The sequence below is a fragment of the Misgurnus anguillicaudatus genome, chromosome 3 (genome assembly GCF_027580225.2).
Source record: "Misgurnus anguillicaudatus chromosome 3, ASM2758022v2, whole genome shotgun sequence".
Taxonomy (NCBI): Eukaryota; Metazoa; Chordata; class Actinopteri; order Cypriniformes; family Cobitidae; genus Misgurnus; species Misgurnus anguillicaudatus.
The window spans coordinates 37,220,073-37,239,119 of NC_073339.2; the positions used below are offsets into that span (position 1 = coordinate 37,220,073).

A 19,047-nucleotide genomic window follows, 5' to 3' on the forward strand; every position below is an offset into this window, starting at 1 on the left:
TTGCAGATGAACAAGCTGCTTTGCCGCTGGTCTTTACTTCTAGTGCAGAAGTTACACCTCGTGAAAAAGTAATATTACTTTTTCAAATACTGCTACAGTCAAACAAATTTATAAAAGTGCATACTTTATTTAGTTTGCCTTTGGAAAATAACCTTGCCATGGTGTATGATAAATGGAAAAGCAGCCATGGCGTAATTTCATTGTCAACCGCAGGGTGGCAGTAAGTGAACGCTTGGTCTTCATGAAGGTCATCGAGGAAGAAGGTTCCAGTGGATTTGACATTTGTAGCGTGTTTTAAAGCTGTGGACGTCGGATGCGCAATGTCCCAGCAGTCTGAAACAGGTTGCAGGAACCCCGGACGATCAGGACAAACTGTCTTGGTGTGTTTAGTAAAAACACGTAATACATGTACTTGCATGTAATACAAAAGACCAGGATAGATTTCTATGTTAGATGCTTGGTTAGACATCTCTAATGTCCTTATTTTTGTATGCATGTTGGAAAAGTACCACAGTAATATATTTTCTGCAGACTGTGAATACATTGGTTTTATTCTGTCTGTCTGTCGGTCTGTCTGTCTGTCTGCCCATCCATTTATTCAGTGTAAAGATACACTGTACCATGATTCCACTACAGTAAGTTACTTGTTACGTTTCAGGGTCCCATGGGAGTTGACTACATTCCCACAGAGGAGGAGAGGAGAGTTTTCAGAGAGTGCAATGAGGAGAGCTTTTGGTACAGATGTGAGTGTTTAACTTTATGTTTCTGGTTTCCTTGTTGTCAAAGAAAAGTGAAACCTTTCTTTCTGAACACATGTGTACAGCTTTGCCTATATCAGTCGTCAGCATGGGACTCACTCAGTTTCTGATCTCCAGAGGTGAGTCCTCGTTAAATAATAAATAATCTTAATAGTGTACTGTTTAGTCATAATCTAAATGTTTTGATACACTCGTATTAGGTGCGCTCACGGCCTCCGGTAGATTTGGCTCTTTGCCCAAAGTAGCATGTGAGTACAATGTTTTCACTGTAATATTGGTAAATATTGTAACATCATATGTATTGATAAAAGATGATTATGTGACACTAAAATTTAAGGCATAGAAAATATCATTAGTTCAGTTTAACAACAGTATAGTCAATGGAATAATAATAGTACCAATGTGTGTGTTTGTGTTAGTTGCTGGTGTTTGTGGTTACATTGGAGGTAAGATATCATATTTGAAGACTTGTAAGGAAAAGTTCAAAAGCTTGGAAAATTCTCCACTTGGGGAGGCACTGAAACGGAGAGAGCAGCATCGCCCACCAATGTGAGCACGGGCACACACTAACACTGACCTACACTTGAAAAAATGAAACATTTATAATGTCATTGTATTTCTCTCTCAGGCTTACCCATGAACAGACCGAGTTAAATGATGCAGACAAAACTGGCTTTGGACCGACGTCTCAACTCGATGATCAAAGAAATCAGTCGTTCTCCTATGCAAGAGATTTCACATACGACGATCCCATAATCTCAGCATCTCACTCTGACACTCACATACACAACAAACCCGTTCTGTATGAAGATTTACAGAGTAAAGATAAAGAAAACTATGACATCACAGTAACTCAGAAAGCTGAAAAACAGCTAAAGCATCCACCTGATGTCACCTCAGCCAAGAAAGGTGAGACATCTCTGTTTCGATGTTAGCCAGGAGTGGAGTAAGTGAGTTCTGAGATGAAAAGTCAGTTAAATTAATAAATATAAATGAGATATTACGAAATAAAAATTAAGAAAGATTGATAATACTTCACTATTTCAGCTACACTACATATTGTATTGAGGAAAGGTAAATAGTTTGCATTAATTTGGTGACTATTATCAATTATTAAAGGAAAACACCACCATTTTTCAATACCTATCTTTTATCAATGCGTGCACTTTTAATCTTTGTAAAGCCTAGCCTCATTCATTCCTATGGCTCCAAACAACAGTTTTATTTTGTGCCACCATACTTACTCGTGTAACTACTCATGTAAGAGTCTTTAAATGGGAAAAACATGGAAGTGTTTGGTGGCTTCTAAATTCATCCCTGTTTGGAGCCATAGGAATGAATGGGGCTAGATGCTAACACGTTCACAAGGCGCTGTACAAAGATTAAAAGTTCACGCAATGAAAAAAGATAGGTATGTATTATTCTGTCTAAGTTGAGGTAAGAACATAGTAAAATATTGAAAAACTGTGTTTTTCTTTAAAGGGCACATATTATGCCCATTTTACAAAATGTAATATAAATGATTGTAAATATATGTGTCTTTGACGTTTCAGCTTAATATACCGCACAGATCATTTGCTATAGCATGTCCAAAATGCCCCTTTTGGGCGGGAGCAAAAAAAGTGCTTTTTTTTAAAGGGAAACAACTTTTTTTTTAAATGCTAATTTTCCAGCTCCCCTAGAGTTAAACATTTGATTTTCACCTTTTTGGAATCCAATTTTCACATTCTGCAGTAATAATCAAGGACTTTGCTGCTGTAACATGGCTGCAGGATGCGCAATGATATTACGCAGCAGCCGAAAATAGTCCCCTTAGTAACTTTCAATAGCAGGGGACTATTTTCAGGCAGTGCGTAATATCACTACGCCCGCCGCAGCCATGCCACAGCAGCAAAGTCCTTGATTATTATGGCAGAATAAGAGTATAGTTCCTAGCATATCTGCCTAGAAAATCAAAATTTTTAATGTTCTATCGGTCTTCGTACACGATGTAACTGCAGAAGAGTCAAGTTTTAAATAGGAAAAATATCTAAACTCTTTGGTTATTTTTTAGCGCAATGCTAATGGTCTAATCAGATTCAGTGGATTGTGCTAAGCTATGCTAAAAGTGGTAGCACCAGACCTGGGGATCAGTTGAATGGATTCCAAAACGGTAAAAATCAAGTGTTTAACTCTAGGTGAGCTGGAAAATGAGTATATTTTCAAAAAAAGTGGAGTGTCCCTTAAAGTCTGTACCTTTAAATGCAAATGAGCTGCAGCTCCTCATTCCCTTCCCAACAGACCGTTAGCACTTTCAATTAAAATAGATCTGATTCCTGTGAATTCAGTCCAAGGCAGTAAAATCTTTAGCCACATTAGCGCTACAATGTGCTAACAAACACATTTAGAAAAGCTTTTAGGTCAAATTAATCAATCAGTCAGTGGGCGGGGCTTTGATTTTGTGATGCCACAATAACAAGAGAATCAAAACAGCACGTCTAACTGCTTTGATTTAATAGGGATTTAAAAAGAAATAGAGGGTGGATTTTTTTTCATTGCAGGGTTGTTGTGTTCACACACTGTCAACACACATTTATGTCCAAACACCTTGTGGACTTTGCATTATATGTGCCTTTTAAAGTTTTGTGTATAGTGGACAATTTGTTCCCAAAATGTATGTCCATACTTTCAGAAAGTACTAGAAAAGCATTCTCTTAAAATAATATAGCATGTAATAATGTGAATTATTCAATTGTTGTCAGTAATAAATGCCAGTGATTTTATTACATATGGAGTTACAGATTAACTTTTTTTTTGTACAGGAAAGAAGAATATATATGGAGACACATGGGAGGAGTGAGCTCTGTATGCTGCCTTTCTGTCAAGATTCAATGTCATTTTAACTGTGTTGTGAGTGATGCTTGTCTACTTAAAAAACACTGTCCAGTTGGTAGGGCATTCCGGTTGGTTATTTAGTCCAAAGAGCTAAACCTAAAGTCTCTGGGACAGTTTCCCGGACAGGGATTAGACTAGTCCTAGACTAAAATAAATTTAAGAGCTGTCCAAACTGAAAACAACTTGCACTGACATATCTTAAAATACATCAGTGCCCTTTGTTTTGCCTCAAAATGCACACAAATAATGTTTTTAGTAAGACATGTTTGTTAAAACTAGTTATATTTCATAATTAAACAAAGGCCTAGTCCTGGTTTAAGCTAATCCCTGTCCGGGAAACCACCACTCTGTGATATTTTGGTCCCTATATAATTAAAATTACTATAATGTAATGTAAATCTATATCTTCCCCACCAGCCACATGATGTGAGTTACATGCAAAGGTAATACATCCAAATTGTTATATATGTATATGTGAAAGAAAATAAAGCAAAAATCATTTGGGCGTATTTTATTTCTGTACACGTTGTACATAAATACACTGAAATCATTTCTTGAAAAATAAAGATGATGTTCCTGGGTTTCGGGGTGACATCATATAAGAGATAGGGCATTGTACTTTCAGTAATGAGTAATCACACATACACACAGACACACACACGTAATAGTATTCAGGTTTTAAACTCTAATAGGACCAAATGTCTTATAAACCTACATTTGGATACATTTACACAAATATAGTTCACGAAGAGAAATAACCTGCATAGGCAGCAAAGACTTGTACAGTCTGAACTGTTTTAAAGAATATAAAAAATATTCACACCTGACTCTGGTCCGAAACGGATGATAAACAAATTAGCTGAATGACGTTAAATTAAAAAAAGAAGAAGTAGAAATCCGCCTATAATCTATTCGGTCCTGTATACAAGCTCCAACACAAATGGGTTCACGTTTGAAAAATAAAAATATATGCTGGAGAAGTCATTTCATTTAACCACCCAAAAATAACTGATGGTTTAATTTTCAACATCATCCAACCAACCTATAAACTGTTTGATTTGTCTTACACGAGAGAGAATGACAAAATATTTCTTGTGGTCAGACAGAACGCACCCAAATCGAGACACAAACATTTGCTGTTCATCCTTTTAAACTGAGCAAGTAAACATAGCTAAAAAATACTCAAAAAAAGAGAACAGCATTAACAAATCTACTCTGTGCTGCATCATTACCCCACTGGGCACCGAAAGCCCATCTGGCCCTAGACCCGCAAAAGTCCAAAAGAGTCTAGTCGGTGCGTGGCACAGTCAATATTTGATTGTCTTTGTATACGGTTTATAATTATGTGAGAGGGAGATATGGAAAACTATGTATTGTGCGGTGACCGTTTCCTTTTGAAACAGTTTTCGAAAATGTCCATCTGTGGAATAGTTTTTAATCCAGCTTTTAACCAAAACAACAAGATCAAGATTCATTCTACAAACTATTCCTTGTGGATCACCCTGGTCCATTCCACAGTGATTCAGGTGGTTGTCGCAACAGGAAGCCACTTGTGTGCATATTGTGTGATGTGATTAAAGGTGAGTAGACGTTCCAGAGCTTCGGAAGTTTCTTTTCCTTGTAGGCTCTGTGAAATCACGTGGCAGCAGAGATCCCTCTGCATGCGCACATATACTCCGGTCTGGGTTGTAAACAGTGCTTTTCTTCGTGAGGAGTGCGGTAAGTGGCGCTCGTATGTGGAACGAGTAGTTCAGATTGTAGAGGGAAGGGAATGAGGCCACGTGTTAAAACCGTGTCAGTACCGGAGAAAGGCACCTCGGGAAGACCACGCTGGAGGCTTGAATTCAGGCCTGCCACTGCTAATCCGGCCTGAAGATGGGAATCTTGGGTAGAAACTCTATTAGAATGACCTGTAAAGTGAAAAGAGTGAAAAATTACTTGTATAATTCAAATCCAGGGTTCCCACAGCTTAGTTAACGTCAAATTCGAGGACCTTTCAAGGACTTTCCAGGTCCAATACCCTCAAATTCAAGGACTTAATGTGGGGACACATTTCAAGTGAGAGCAAGGTTGCATCGTGTTACTTTTTAAAATATATTGTGACACTTTGGGGATGCCTCCAGGGGTAAGTGCGTCTGAATGTGTATATCAAATTTAACCAATGTTGAGGATTAAAGAAAAAGACAGGGTGACGTGGGAGCCAGGAAGTATATCGCTGTCTGAAATCCTGCCAAAGACGGCGTTACAGGTACGAAGGAAGTATGGCAAGGGAGACGCAGCGTCTCGTTCCCTTCTCAGGGAACAACAGTTACATAACCTGAGACGTTTTTATTTGTCAAACACAACTATGCCAAAAAGAATTTTGGTATGAATCAACATTCGCATACAGAAGATAAAAGCATTTAAAGCGAACAGTTTAGCACGTGTACACTGCACAGGGAATAATATGGATGTTTTTTCATAAATCTTCTTGCATAACATAGACTCAAGCACTTTCAATGACCTTTATTTATCCATGTATATTTTCAAAAACTTTCCAGAGCCTTGAATTTTTCCCAACAGATTCACAAACTTTCAAGGATTTCAAGGACTGGTGGAATATTTCTTTTGAAATATTTGTAGACCCACCATTCGTACATTTGACTTGGGACATAAAACGGTGGTTGGGTCAGAAGTCGCGCGATATACTGTCGGACGCACCTGCGTTGTAGTGGTTATGCGCCTGAAACAAAGTGATCTTCCAATCTGTATTTATTTATCAGTCTGGATAGTGGCTAAACTGATCTCTGAAACAAATACCTTTTCGAAAATAAAATGTTTTGGTTTGCTTAAGACGACTAGCATGGAGCACAACTGTGCAGAGACGTTCGGCAGCAAGCAAGAATTCAAGGACCTGTTGATAACTTGTATACATTCATTTTACACAATAACGCTAACTTAGAGTAATTGCTAATATGCATTAGATAGGATATAAAAACAAAAGATAATTTGCTTGTCATTTATTTCACTTATATCCATTTTAAACTAAGAATATTTATACAATACACATTACCGTACAGTGTGTAAATGGGAATCAAACCATGACCTTGGCATAGACATTATAAACAGTTGCTGCCCAACTAGCAGCTGGTGTGTGTTTATACTTACATATTCCATCATGTTGTTGGTTTCACACTTCCTTTTGCTGAGTCTCCAATGCAAAGACAGCTGAATGAATAAAGGAGGCACAAAATTAGCACTAGACAGATAATATCTTATAAAGACAGATCTCAAGCAAGGATAACCATACTGTACCTTGTGATACAATCTGCTGTTTTCCCACTCCAACAACTTCTCTAAGGACCTTCTTGTCTAAAGGTCAAAAACACAATATTTCAACATACATAATAATTCAATACAAGAGGATGTGTTATTGTCTAATGTCTAACAGTAATATATGTAGGATTCAATGCAAGTTAAGATCTACTGGAAACACCTGTGACATGCTGTTGATAGACTTGTTTCTCGGTTTGTTAAAACAAACTAATCCAGTTTGAGGCAATGCACTTCTAATGGACATGGAAAAGATTCGTAGTGTTTACATAGAGTATTTATCATAAACTAATTTTTTGAGTTGTCTAAATAGTTTCTAAGTAGTAGGTGGGAATACTTTTCTAACTGGATGATGCATTTTCTGGGAATGAGACCTGACTTTGGTGTATTCTGATGTATTGCCTTGCCTCATACGCGTCCATTTTAAGTGCATTATCAATTTGTTATTGAACCAGAGACATTTCTAAAAGTGACACTGAACTTTTCGCCAACTCACCCTTTTGCTAAGACAGATGACAGGCCACAAACTAAAGCCCAGAGTACAGCAACAGCACAGACAGCCACACAAAAGCCAGCGCACATTCACCGGGAGAGCTTTCCTCAGACAGCCGTTCACGCGGTTTATGCTGGCTTTGAATTCTTCTGGTGCTACCTAAAAATCCACAAATGTGTTAAGTATTTGTTAGAAGGTTTTAGGCCAATTCTTAGGCCTTCAAATTTCTACTAATCCAAAGCGACTTACATTGTGTTCATTGATTTAGAAACACCATGCTTTTTATTTACTGTTGATGGTAAAAGTACAGAAACAATAGTTACCTTTCCTGTAAGGGCTGAGGGAAACTCTGTCTCAAATTTATTGCTCAGTCCAAACCTGTTGTAAAACAAATCCTACTTATAATTTCATTCAAATAATTATTTTATCAGTGTAGAATCTTTATTTGTAGATGCACACACATCTAAAACAGATGTTACTTTTGTATAACACAGAACATTAATGTAGGCCTATATAATTTGTTTTTTGCTTCATTTATATATATCCATTAAATGTGAATGACGGTGGCTGTCTCAAAACCTAGCAAGCCTCCTTCCTTCCTATACACAATTTTTGTGTCCTGATGCTGCAATATAATACCCAAAACGATGTCTAGGCAGGAAACACGTGTCTTTATCTACCACTTTCTTTTTCTATCCCTTAGCAAAATGAACCATGGTTTAAACATAGTAAAAGTGTAGTAATCAAGTTGTTTCGGGCTTATTAGCAGTTTTATACTCTAAATCGTAATACATGTGTTGCCGAAACAATGACAAATTTGTGGTTACTATGGTTTAACTACAGATACCATAGTTACGGTTACCGTAATGAAACCATGGTAAATTTTCGCAAGGGTTAAGCTGCTGTATATGGGCCCTGACGGCACCAATCACCGGTTTCATTATGTCTTAAGTGGATTTAAAAAAGAGAATATTGATAAATCATCAATGTGTAACTTTATCCAGAGCTGCCGGGCGCCTTACACAGTGACGTGTCCGGATCCGCGAACGACCACCGGGTCCGGAGCGTACTTGAGCAGCTGCTCCTCCGCGGCCCTGTCCTCGTCCTCTTCTTCCTCCTCCTCGTAAATCTCATCAAAGTCCTCCATCATCGCCTCTCCTCTCGGCCTCTATGCTTCCCGAGAGAAGCGCCGAGAAAAACTGCGTTTCGAACACGTTACGCAAATATCGGCGATGACATAGATCGTACAGCCGCGCTGTGAAACGACCATTGAGATGGTCCCGAGCAAAACATCAACATCCGCCCTAAATCTCGCGTCTGTCCGATTATCGCGAGGTTATGTAAATCGCGTAAATCTGCCTTTGAGCTTTCTCGTGTTACAGACATTTTTATTTATATATCGACATATTATTTAGTATAGTTTAATTTTTCTATGTATTCTGGGTAAATGTCATACAAATACAGATTAAATTCATGAAAATGAATTTAACCCAATAAAACGGTCTTCTGCAGCTATTTGTCCCCACTGTTTTTATGTTACATATTACATGTTTACAGAAATTATGTATAAATGAATAATATAGATATATTATAATATATATAATAATATAGATGAATATAAATGAATAATAGAAAAATAAAAACACAATGCGGGTTGCGCAGACCAAGTACCGCGAGATCTACTCGAAAGCACCGTACTCTCGCGGTACTTTAATGTCTGCGCAGCAAAACGCGCCTTTTTTTAATAATAAAAACAATAATTTGGCTTTGTCATCTTGTCTAAAACGCATATAACTTGTATAAATGCCACATCATCAGACATGTTTCTTATTTTACAATGTTACAATCGTCTTAAAAGTATAAATAATAAATGCATATAAATGTTTTATCCAAATCAGTGGATCTAAACCTTTTTGATGCGTTTTCTCTAAATATATTGGTACTGTAGCTGGCACATTATTCACTTTTATCTACCTTCTACTCTTTTATCCATATATATGGTGATAAATTAGTGATAATTTACAGTAAAAACAACCAAATTTGCTGATGAAAATTGGCGCTATAGTTAAAAATTTCATAACCAACACCAAGAATGTATGACAAACACAACAAGCATTACCAAAATGCTCTTTTTTTAATCGAACAAATCGACATCTACATGGTACAACGGGACTGGAAAAAACAACAGAACATGAACATGAACTAACAAAAGGCAAACTGGATTATAGTTTCATTTAGCATGATTTAGCTAACAACCAAGAGCTCTAACAAAATCAAGGAAGGACAGCAGACACTGGAGTTACTCCATGGCCTCCTGGTTCTCCTGTTCACCGGAAAGCTCCTCGCTGGGTTCCTTGCCCTCTTTACTCCTCTTGGACTTCTTGTGCTTATGGCGCCGGTGACTGTCGCCTTCCTCACTATCATGCCTCCGCCTGCTACTACTGCAAAACCAAAGACAAAAGAAAGAAGTCTGGTTGATACATGCAGTGAAACATCAACATGAGCTGATCCAAGACCTGTCCCACACACCTTATGTCTGCATTTAACAGTAGCACTCACATGCTACAGAGTCAGACAGATACAGCAGGGGTATATATTATGCGAAAGACCATACAATACCTCCGTGATGACTTGTGTCTCCCTTCTTCTTTCTCTCTGTGTCTCCTCTCCCTGTGACGCTCTTCCTTCTCACGGCTCGCTCGCTCGCGATGCCTCTCGTACCCTCTGTCCGCGTAGTCACGGTAACGATATCGCTCTTCATCACTGCAAAGACCCAGTGCACTAAAAACATGTCAGAAGCATTTCATATATAGTATAATGTATGCATGTATACTGCACTTGATATAGATATAGAGTATTAATGACACCTTTGGGCTTAGAAACTCTCTGCTGGAAAGTAGGACAAATATAAAACTAAAGAACTAGGTCAGAGTGCTCTAAACTTTCAAAGGATTTAAAAAGTTGGTATGAACAGGCAATTACAACCCAATTTTTCATCTGGTTCACAAAAAGTAGATGTTCCATACCAAAATGGACCAAGACCTAAATCTGAGTTTCCATAAAATTATGAAGGACCGCTTCCCACCTAACAATTCTTTCTAAAAAAGAATTTCTTATTTTTTTTAATAAAAAATAACATGCACTACTAAATTGTGCAGAATAAGACCAGGAATGTGTAACAAAACAAACATGATACATTTTCCTTCATTAGTTTTAAGGCACTACACTATTAACAAGTTTGAGGACTGTCATCTAAAGAAACCATGTTTGTGTCTCTCTCTGGTGTGATGGAGAGGGTTGACACTATGCATCACCTGTTATAAACCACAGAGGAGGGACTATGATCTCTGTCATGGACTCGTTCCCTTTGCCTGTCCCTCTCCCGTTCCTTTTCCCTCTCTTTGTCTCGTCTAGGGTAATAGTCCCACGGCTTAGAGTTGTCCATCATACCAGGCCAGGGGTTAACAGGTCCTGGCATGGGTGGAGGAAACCCACCTGAAAACAAAATTACAATTCTTAGTTTAAACCAAAACTATTTTTACAATTGTAAATCGGGTTACGTATATTCTGAGCGGTTAAGTTCCTTGTTTACCTGTAGGGAAAGGGTAGGGAGCGACAGGACGTCCATCATATCCTCCTGGATGCCCACTACTGAAAACAATGTTGTCAATTGTAAAGTGTTGATTATATCACCCTGGACCACAAAACCAGTCATAAGGGATTAAATAAGCTTCCCATTGATGTATGGTTTGTTAAGATAGGGTTAGTATGAAAAAAAATAAAAATAAAAAATAATGAGAAAATTGCCACTAAAGTTGTCTATTTGAAGTCCTTTGCGCTGCATCCGCTCCTAAAAATAAACGTTTTAATATATTAATGGTAAAAAAGCACAAAATATCTTCATGGAACATGATCTTTATATAATATCCAAATGATTTTTGGCATAAAAAAACTATAATTTTGACACATTTAATATATTGTTGGCTATTGCTACAAATATACCTGTGCTACTTATGACTGGTGGTCCAGGGTCACATATTTGCTAACATATACAGTACTGTGCAAAAGTCTTATGACACATGACGTTTCACCAAAAACTTTTTATTTATATTTTGTTTTGAGAGGAAGTAGGATGTGCGAATACAGCTTTCTAAACATTAACTGTAATAATCAAGTGTGATTTGTTTCTCATAAACAAGGAATTATACAACAGATGGATTGGCCAACACTAAAATCTGATCTTAATTTCAGATTACATGAAGAGACAGAATAATTAAGAGCCCAGATCCCGGAAAAATGTTTCAACATCTCAACAACACTTCTAGGAACCACACATTAGTATTTACTAAAGCAGAGCAAGACCTTAAATATGCTAATGTACCCATCCTACTATGTTGATTGGTAGCCCCACCCACATTTACTACCCATCTACATGCTTGTCCAAAAGTAGGTATAAAGTGAAAGTGGACATACTTGTCAAATATAACAATAAGTAAACACTTACTTGTCCAAAGTAGGAATAAGTGAAGGTGGAGGTCCAGCATTGGGAGGGGGAAAATCTACAACACAAAAAGAAACAGATCTAAAAAACAAAAACACAATTGCAAACAAGACACAGGATTTACTATGAAAAGAAGAATAAACTTACTGGGTGGAGGAACAGTGATGGGCATCCCTGTAGAAGAAGATTGAAAAAGTGATATATAATTCATTAACGGTACAAAACATATAGCCAATATAACTGCTATGAACAAACACAATGTCAGTGCCTCAATTAAGTTTTTATCTGTAGTATAAATTATATATACGAAGGAAGACTGTTATTGTCAGACTCACTTGGAGGTGGTAACAGAGACGGGGCTTGGCTGACAGGAGGAGGGAGGAATGGAGGAGGGGGCATGTTTGGAGGGAGTGGCCCAGGAGGAAAGAAAGGAGGCGGCATCTTAGCCACTGTGGGTTCTGCATCCGAGGTGGAATGGTCAGAGATCACCTACAAGTATAAAAGATTTTATCACATCATGTTTCACTTTGCCTGTATTCACGTTTTACACACTGTGAATATTGAGGTTGACTGCGAAAGGATGAAATGTGTACCTGGATGTTATTCCCCTCCAGATTGTGGCGACGTCGTCCTTCCACCCTACTAATGGTGGCAGTCCCTCCGCCAATCACATCTATGGTTCCGCTCGTCTTTCTGCAACAAATGCATACATACAAATCCAGCTATCAAAATCTGTGTTTATGTGCAATTTTGTGTATTCAAGCATTGCAGATGGATAACATACGGTAATTCTGAAAGTAGGGCTGGGTAGTATAATAGTATTTAGCTTATGACAATAGTAATGTGAATTGCTCAAGAGATTTTACCATAATTACAGTATGACATATAATATATATGCCAAATTATATACAACAGCTTCTAACATGTCATCCATCAGAATTTAGTTGAACATTATTTTGCATCAATTAATCGTACAATTTTGGTTGTACCGCCCACCTCTACCTCAGAATTTACAACTTTATAAAAACAGATCGCACAAGAAAACCAACATAAAAAACTAAACTAAAAACTACACAAAATTGCAGTTTCCAGTATGCTGAGTCCAGCTTTTTTATCTGGGCATTTATACATTATAACATTACTAACTTAACTCTATTCACCAACGTAAGGATAAACAAAACAACCAATGAAACCCCCATTTTTAAAGTCTACTCATGAGGCCTCATGAGACAAACCATGCCCAGCACCACTCCCACTTACGTATTAAAGGACATTTCTTGAATGGCAGGCCCCGCCCACTGTGGAGGGGATATCCTATGAGGGCATGGGTAAGGGGAGACAGGCAAAAATGAGTTACTGATCCCCTCTCCCACATGACAGATGCGGGACAAACAGCGCACATGCATTCCCAAACATAGTGACTCTGAAACTGGATTGTGAGTATAAGCCTGTATGCAGCAAGTTAACATATGACTACAAGAGAAGATTATATACAGCATGAGTCTAAATGGTAATTTTAGGTTTTTAGTCATTGACATCCCGTTGCATTTTTAGCCCTAGTCAATGTGTAAGTGAACATGTATACCTAGCTGGATTAAGTCCTGTTTTATACAGTGTGGATGGAGAGATGAATTCTGCTTTAGACGTATGAGATGGTATTGTAATCTCCTTCTCAGTGTTACCTGTGCGGCCCTGCTGCACTGAAAGAAACAACATGCATTATGGACTTGGCAGATGTTTTTGTCCAAAGCAACTTACATTGAATTCAATACGTTTTTTTAAATACAATCGAAGCCAATCCTTAGGTTTGTAACAGCTGATGGTGCTTACTGAGATCTTGCTGGTGGTAGATCCGATGTTGAGAATGTCAAGGCCCATCCGTAGCCTTTTCTGCTTTTCACAATATGCTTTCCATGTGTCCTCATTAAAACCATAGTTAAAATAGTCAGACAAGTCCGCACCTGTAAACACACACACATATACATGCTTAACATCAGAAGAAAACATGCAGGTGTCAAAAATAAAAGGTTAATAGTAATACACACCTGGTTTTCTCCATGGTTTCTCCTCAAAGGACTCCATGTCCACTTCCAGGACCGGAACGCCATTGATGCTGCCCGGAGCTTCGAGGTCGACACCTTTCACTTTGCTACCTACTAAACATATACACAAATTATCTCAGTGGCTGACATACATTATTGTGCATTAAAAAAAGATTTTTAAACATGCACTAACCTGCTCCATACGGTCTGCCAGCTGTTTTTATGTTCAGATTCACTGGAGCTGCATATGCCCTGCACGATAAACATTATAAAAACACAATATTTACAATCCATTTTCAAAAGTCAGGTAGCGACAAATTATTACTTTTATAATTAACCAATGCATTGATACTTAACCGAGTATTAAAAAATTACCTCTTAGCTTCCCATTTCAAGTCAAATAACTTAAATCTGATTATTATTCTCTTTTTACATCAGTTTCATACATTGCAATGTGAAGTTTACCATCTTCACGCAAATGTCGACAGACTTACGTATATTGTGGTGCTCCCGTTTTGATGTCTCCGATGGTGACACGTACATCATCATCATCGTCGTCGCTGTCACTCTCACTGTCTTCATCCTCTCCTGGTGTTTCCTCCTAAAATAAACAAAAACCTTTCTATTTCTGCACTTTGTGCCTTTTAATCTTATTACTCTACAACTAAACCTCAAAACAGGCAAACATTGCATTGTACATACATGTATTGCATGGTTTGTTTGTATTATATACATTTAAACAATCTTAAATCTAAAGAATCTCTATTAACCACACATTTGAATATATATTATATTACATCTCCGCATATGTCATGAAACTGAATGAGGCTGCTTACAGTGTTCTGGCTGGTTTCCTGACTGGTCTCTCCATTTCCAGTGGTGGTGGTTGGGGTGGTGACACTGTTGGCAGTGACCTCCTCACTAACAGGAGGAGCGGAGGCTGTGCTGCCACTGATGGACACAAATGTATTAGTAAAACAATGGAGACAATAACAAATGCAGAGCAATACATTGGAAAAGATTGACTGCTTTTGACAAAAGAAGCAGAATTTAAAGAGCCCCTATTTTCTTTTTATGATTTTACATTTATTTTGGTGTGTAAGGAGCATAGAGGAGCAACACTAATGTATGGTATGTGGGAAATAAAGTGTTTTTTAACTATAAACCGAACATTGCATTATTACAACAAATACACAAAATAACATTTTTTTAGCAACGTAATAGGGGCTCTTTAAAATAAGTTTGACAGAACATGTTTTTTTTAAATAATAGACATAAATTTAAATTATGTCATGTTTAGTGTTTGACCGATTTTTATGGCTGATGCAGATACATTGTATCTGTATTCTTGAGAAAGCAATGTGGCTGATATTACAGTAAATGAGAGACAAACAGAACAAATAAATGAACATTTGTTGTGCATAAAATGTATGAACATCTTTAAGTACTTGAAAAATATTTGCAATATATCAGTCTATCACTAGTCATGTTTCTTCGAAAATATATTAAACCTGACCACTGACTTGATGACTTGGCAAAATGATACTCATCTGCAAATGCAAGACACTGACAGTGACACATGCAAATCATCTCTCACCTGATGGCTGCTGTCAGTTTGGCCTCCTCTTCTTCAGTTTCCTTACTTTCACCTTCCTCTGTAAAAAAGTGCATGCAAATTTTGGACTCACTCGACAACTCCAAGACTTTGTATTTAGTGATATATAGTGTTGTATACAAGTGAAAACCCAATACCGGTTCAAAATCACATTCTGCCTTGGGGTTGAAATATATATGGACCAGTTCAAAAGATGTAAACAACACTGGTCCAGAAGCACTACCTGTTTCCGTTTTTAACACTAGATAAACGTTGGGATAAAATAAACCAACAGAACATATAAACCTGAATTAACTGAAGTTAAACAAACATCTTAAAGATAATAATATATGTAAAATAAAAAAATAACTGTCACAAACTGTAACAGGAAGTGTTTCTGGACCAGTGTTGTTTACATCATTTAAACTGGTCTATAAAATGTATATGCAAAATACAATATGGGCCCTTAATAATGTATTTTAGAAGAGGCATTGTGGATATATTAGCACCCATTTATGATGTCCATGTTACCAAAACACAAAATTGGTCTATGTAACCAAAACACCACCTCAAAACGAGGAATACTTCAGACATCAGTAAAAATAACAATATCTCTAATAGTAGGTATGTTGCTAACTCCGCTGTCGTGGCTGACGTTTTGGTTCCACTCAGCGAAACTCAAGATTTTCTCAGGCGGCGCGCGGTGCTGTTGAAAATAATGCTTCTGTTGGTTTGTTGATGGCGAAATTTCTGAGTTTTTATTGTTAACACCACCGGAAGAACCATAGGTACCTTCTCGTTTTCAGTCACAAGTCACAACCTTTCATGTTTAACCACTGGCCGTGCGAGCTCGCCAAAGTCGGTTGTTTGAAAAATAGTCGTTGTTTTTGCTGAAGTTGAGTAAAGACATTCTTGAAATTGTAAAGACATTTAGTTTAATTGCTAAACTACAAGTGAACGAAATTTTAAGAAATTTGACCGACGACCAAAGGTGGTTTTACCTCTACCAAAATCTGCTTGAATGGTAAAGAATGGGACGCAGCCGTATAGCCATGTAGATGATATCTGTATATATAGACGGAATAAAGAGTGTTATTTGGTGTAATTAGTGGTTTGTTTTTTTATATATCTGACTTTTCAGAAGTGGAATATGTAGAGGATATATCAAACAGCTTATCCTGAAAGATTCAGGTCAATATCTTAACGATTTAAAAAGTTATAGCTAAAAACTTCATAATTTTCATGATTCGGTCACACATTTTCTTGAATTTTAATGGAAAACATGGGACCAAATAAAGTGATGATTTTCGAGTTTCAAATGGCCAGTATTTTGTTATTCTTTAACCCATATACATGATATTGGTCTAATTTAAAAGCTTTTTTCAAGCTCTTTCTATTTGTACAACTCGTTTTAGCATTTAACCATTTTGAAAATTTTAGCAACATACCTACTTATAGTAGTTTCTAATAGAAATAATAGATTATATCGCAAACCTATTAGAGAGATTAAGATTTTAGGAAGTTGTAGATAAGGAGCAAATTAATCTCAAATGAACTAAATTAAATTATTGAAAAGTGATTCTAATTTAGTGTATTTTCAAAGCAAATTTCAAGAAAATAATATAAACTCTCAATGTAGAAATCTTTTCCTCAATCCCTTTGGTTGCATGTATTTCTCAAGCAGTGAAGATCATTATTCCGAATATATAAATTCTTCTTCAAGCACTGTCACGAAACTTAAACCTTTGGTAAAAAGACAGGAATCTCATAACCACACTGTTCACAAGTTTTGTTGTCATTTTAATGGACCCTATGAAACTAAAAAAAAGTGTTTCACTGTACTCTTGTATGACAATCAACTGGACCAGATAACTGCAGTCTGAAGGCCTATACTGCACATGCACAAATAACTAATAATCCATCTCATCTGCATTTTAATAACCACACTTCTAAATCGTCTGTGCTAAAGAGTAGATTTGGCGCTCACTGACTGACCTCCGTACAGCCATTCCTCCTCCTCGTCTCCTGCACTAGCATCAGTGGTGGTGGTTTTGTCCGCCTCCTCTGCAGACATCTTCACCTCTGGTTTCTAAAATGCGTTTCAGACCCCCAACACACCGTCACAATAAAATTCACAATTCCACAACAGTCGTACTGATATTTCAGTGGGGAAAACACAGAAGCGCATACATAATTACAAAATACAAACGTAGAGCATATTGTATGCGGCGCTTTCCACACTTCCTACAGCGTCTTACGGACACGGGAGAACAGTTCCGGTTCAAGTATGTACAAATTAAAAGTCTCTAGCCTGCCGATTTAAAACTTCGGGAGGTGTTGAATGTAGTGTGAATAATGCAGTAGTGTTTACTGTAGTACACTGTAGTATATTATATAATAGCAGGTGCTACAATTTTAATGCATTCTTTAGTATTCTGTAGTATTTACTATAACGTAATATTTTAATTAGATTAAATAAAACATATTAAACATATTATATTTGGCAAAGTAGTGCTGTTGGTTAATAGACTTATTTTTTTAGGATTAATTACACAGAATTCATGATAAATTAATGTATTTTATAAATGTCATAAAACTGGAGCCCCCTGGCACCATCTCACCACCCCCGGTTTAAGGACCACTGCTATAGCATACTACAGTAATTTTATGTGGAAAATTCAGCTTGAAATTAGTATACATTGTAGCTATATGTTTACACATAAAAGAAAAAACAAATTGAAAAGTTTGCTAAGTAAAAATGACCAGTGTGCAGAGCTTTAATCTAGGCAAAGGCTACTTACAGAAGCTAAAATGTAAGATTGTTTTAACTTTTGTTTCGTTTCATAGTTTAGATAATTTATAATAAGATGTGGAAAATTGAAAAAAAAAAAACCTAGGTAACATTTTTACTGGTAGTGTAACTACTGAATGAAGGTGGAAAAAATATAGGCCAAACATATTTGTACACACCTGCCACTAGATGTAGCAATATTCACTTACTGGATGTGATCATTATACCACCATGGTATTACCTACCCAATATATGTTCTCATACATAAACTGCAAGTCATTTTAAATAAACTTTCCTGCAGTGTAGCTCAATAGGTAGAGCAAAGAGGGTTAGCAAAGCAAAAGTCAGGGGTTTAAACCCAGGGAACACGCAAACTGATTCAAAATGAACACTGAATGCACTTTAAGTTGCTTTGGATGAAAGTGTCTTCCAAATGCATAAATGGTAATGGAACATTAAATATTTTAGTCATTTTAAAGGTTTGTGAGGTAATTTTTATGGATAGATTACAGTATGATTAAATTTGGCTGCATTGATTCCCGGATAAAGAACAGTATTACAATATAACAATAAAGAAACATTCAGAGAACAAATAAACTTTTAATGGTTAAACAAAGAGGCATGAATATGTGTTTACTATGATAGACTTTGATGCTCACTAATATGCATACCAATGTGTTGC

The 19,047-nt window shown here is 37.0% G+C and overlaps 3 protein-coding genes across 12 annotated transcripts; 1 reads left to right on the top strand and 2 right to left on the bottom strand.

Moving 5' to 3' along the window:
* Positions 1-226: 226 nt before the first annotated feature.
* LOC129444827 (OCIA domain-containing protein 1) lies at positions 227-4,133 on the top strand. 2 transcript variants are annotated; one of them, XM_073866041.1, is made up of 7 exons: positions 227-380; positions 659-743; positions 824-877; positions 959-1,006; positions 1,178-1,307; positions 1,387-1,667; positions 3,560-4,133. In XM_073866041.1, the coding sequence occupies exons 1-7, from the start codon at positions 321-323 to the stop codon at positions 3,595-3,597; spliced, it is 696 nt and encodes a 231-aa protein (XP_073722142.1). In that variant the 5' UTR covers positions 227-320; the 3' UTR covers positions 3,598-4,133. The 2 variants fall into 2 exon arrangements, with proteins under 2 accessions (XP_073722142.1, XP_073722148.1); XM_073866047.1 differs by lacking the exon at positions 959-1,006.
* chic2 (cysteine-rich hydrophobic domain 2) lies at positions 4,129-8,770 on the bottom strand. The gene is made up of 6 exons (XM_055205770.2): positions 8,460-8,770; positions 7,761-7,815; positions 7,441-7,596; positions 6,927-6,983; positions 6,780-6,839; positions 4,129-5,542 (listed from the first exon to the last, which is right to left on the bottom strand). Exons 1-6 carry the CDS (start codon positions 8,585-8,587, stop codon positions 5,492-5,494), a joined length of 507 nt encoding a protein of 168 aa, XP_055061745.1. The 5' UTR covers positions 8,588-8,770; the 3' UTR covers positions 4,129-5,491.
* A 782-nt stretch (positions 8,771-9,552) lies between these two features.
* fip1l1b (FIP1 like 1b (S. cerevisiae)) lies at positions 9,553-17,893 on the bottom strand. Of its 9 annotated transcripts, XM_073865995.1 has the most exons (18): positions 17,765-17,893; positions 17,570-17,663; positions 15,578-15,635; positions 14,817-14,931; positions 14,475-14,581; positions 14,174-14,232; positions 13,984-14,094; positions 13,767-13,899; positions 13,524-13,637; positions 13,199-13,252; positions 12,532-12,631; positions 12,274-12,427; positions 12,086-12,112; positions 11,942-11,996; positions 11,030-11,088; positions 10,752-10,932; positions 10,057-10,218; positions 9,553-9,878 (listed from the first exon to the last, which is right to left on the bottom strand). In XM_073865995.1, the coding sequence occupies exons 2-18, from the start codon at positions 17,646-17,648 to the stop codon at positions 9,737-9,739; spliced, it is 1,710 nt and encodes a 569-aa protein (XP_073722096.1). In that variant the 5' UTR covers positions 17,649-17,663; positions 17,765-17,893; the 3' UTR covers positions 9,553-9,736. The 9 variants fall into 9 exon arrangements, with proteins under 9 accessions (XP_073722096.1, XP_073722133.1, XP_073722105.1 ...); XM_073866032.1 differs by having other exon boundaries at positions 10,057-10,200; positions 13,984-14,091; positions 17,570-17,853; XM_073866004.1 differs by having other exon boundaries at positions 13,984-14,091; positions 17,570-17,852.
* Positions 17,894-19,047: the final 1,154 nt, after the last annotated feature.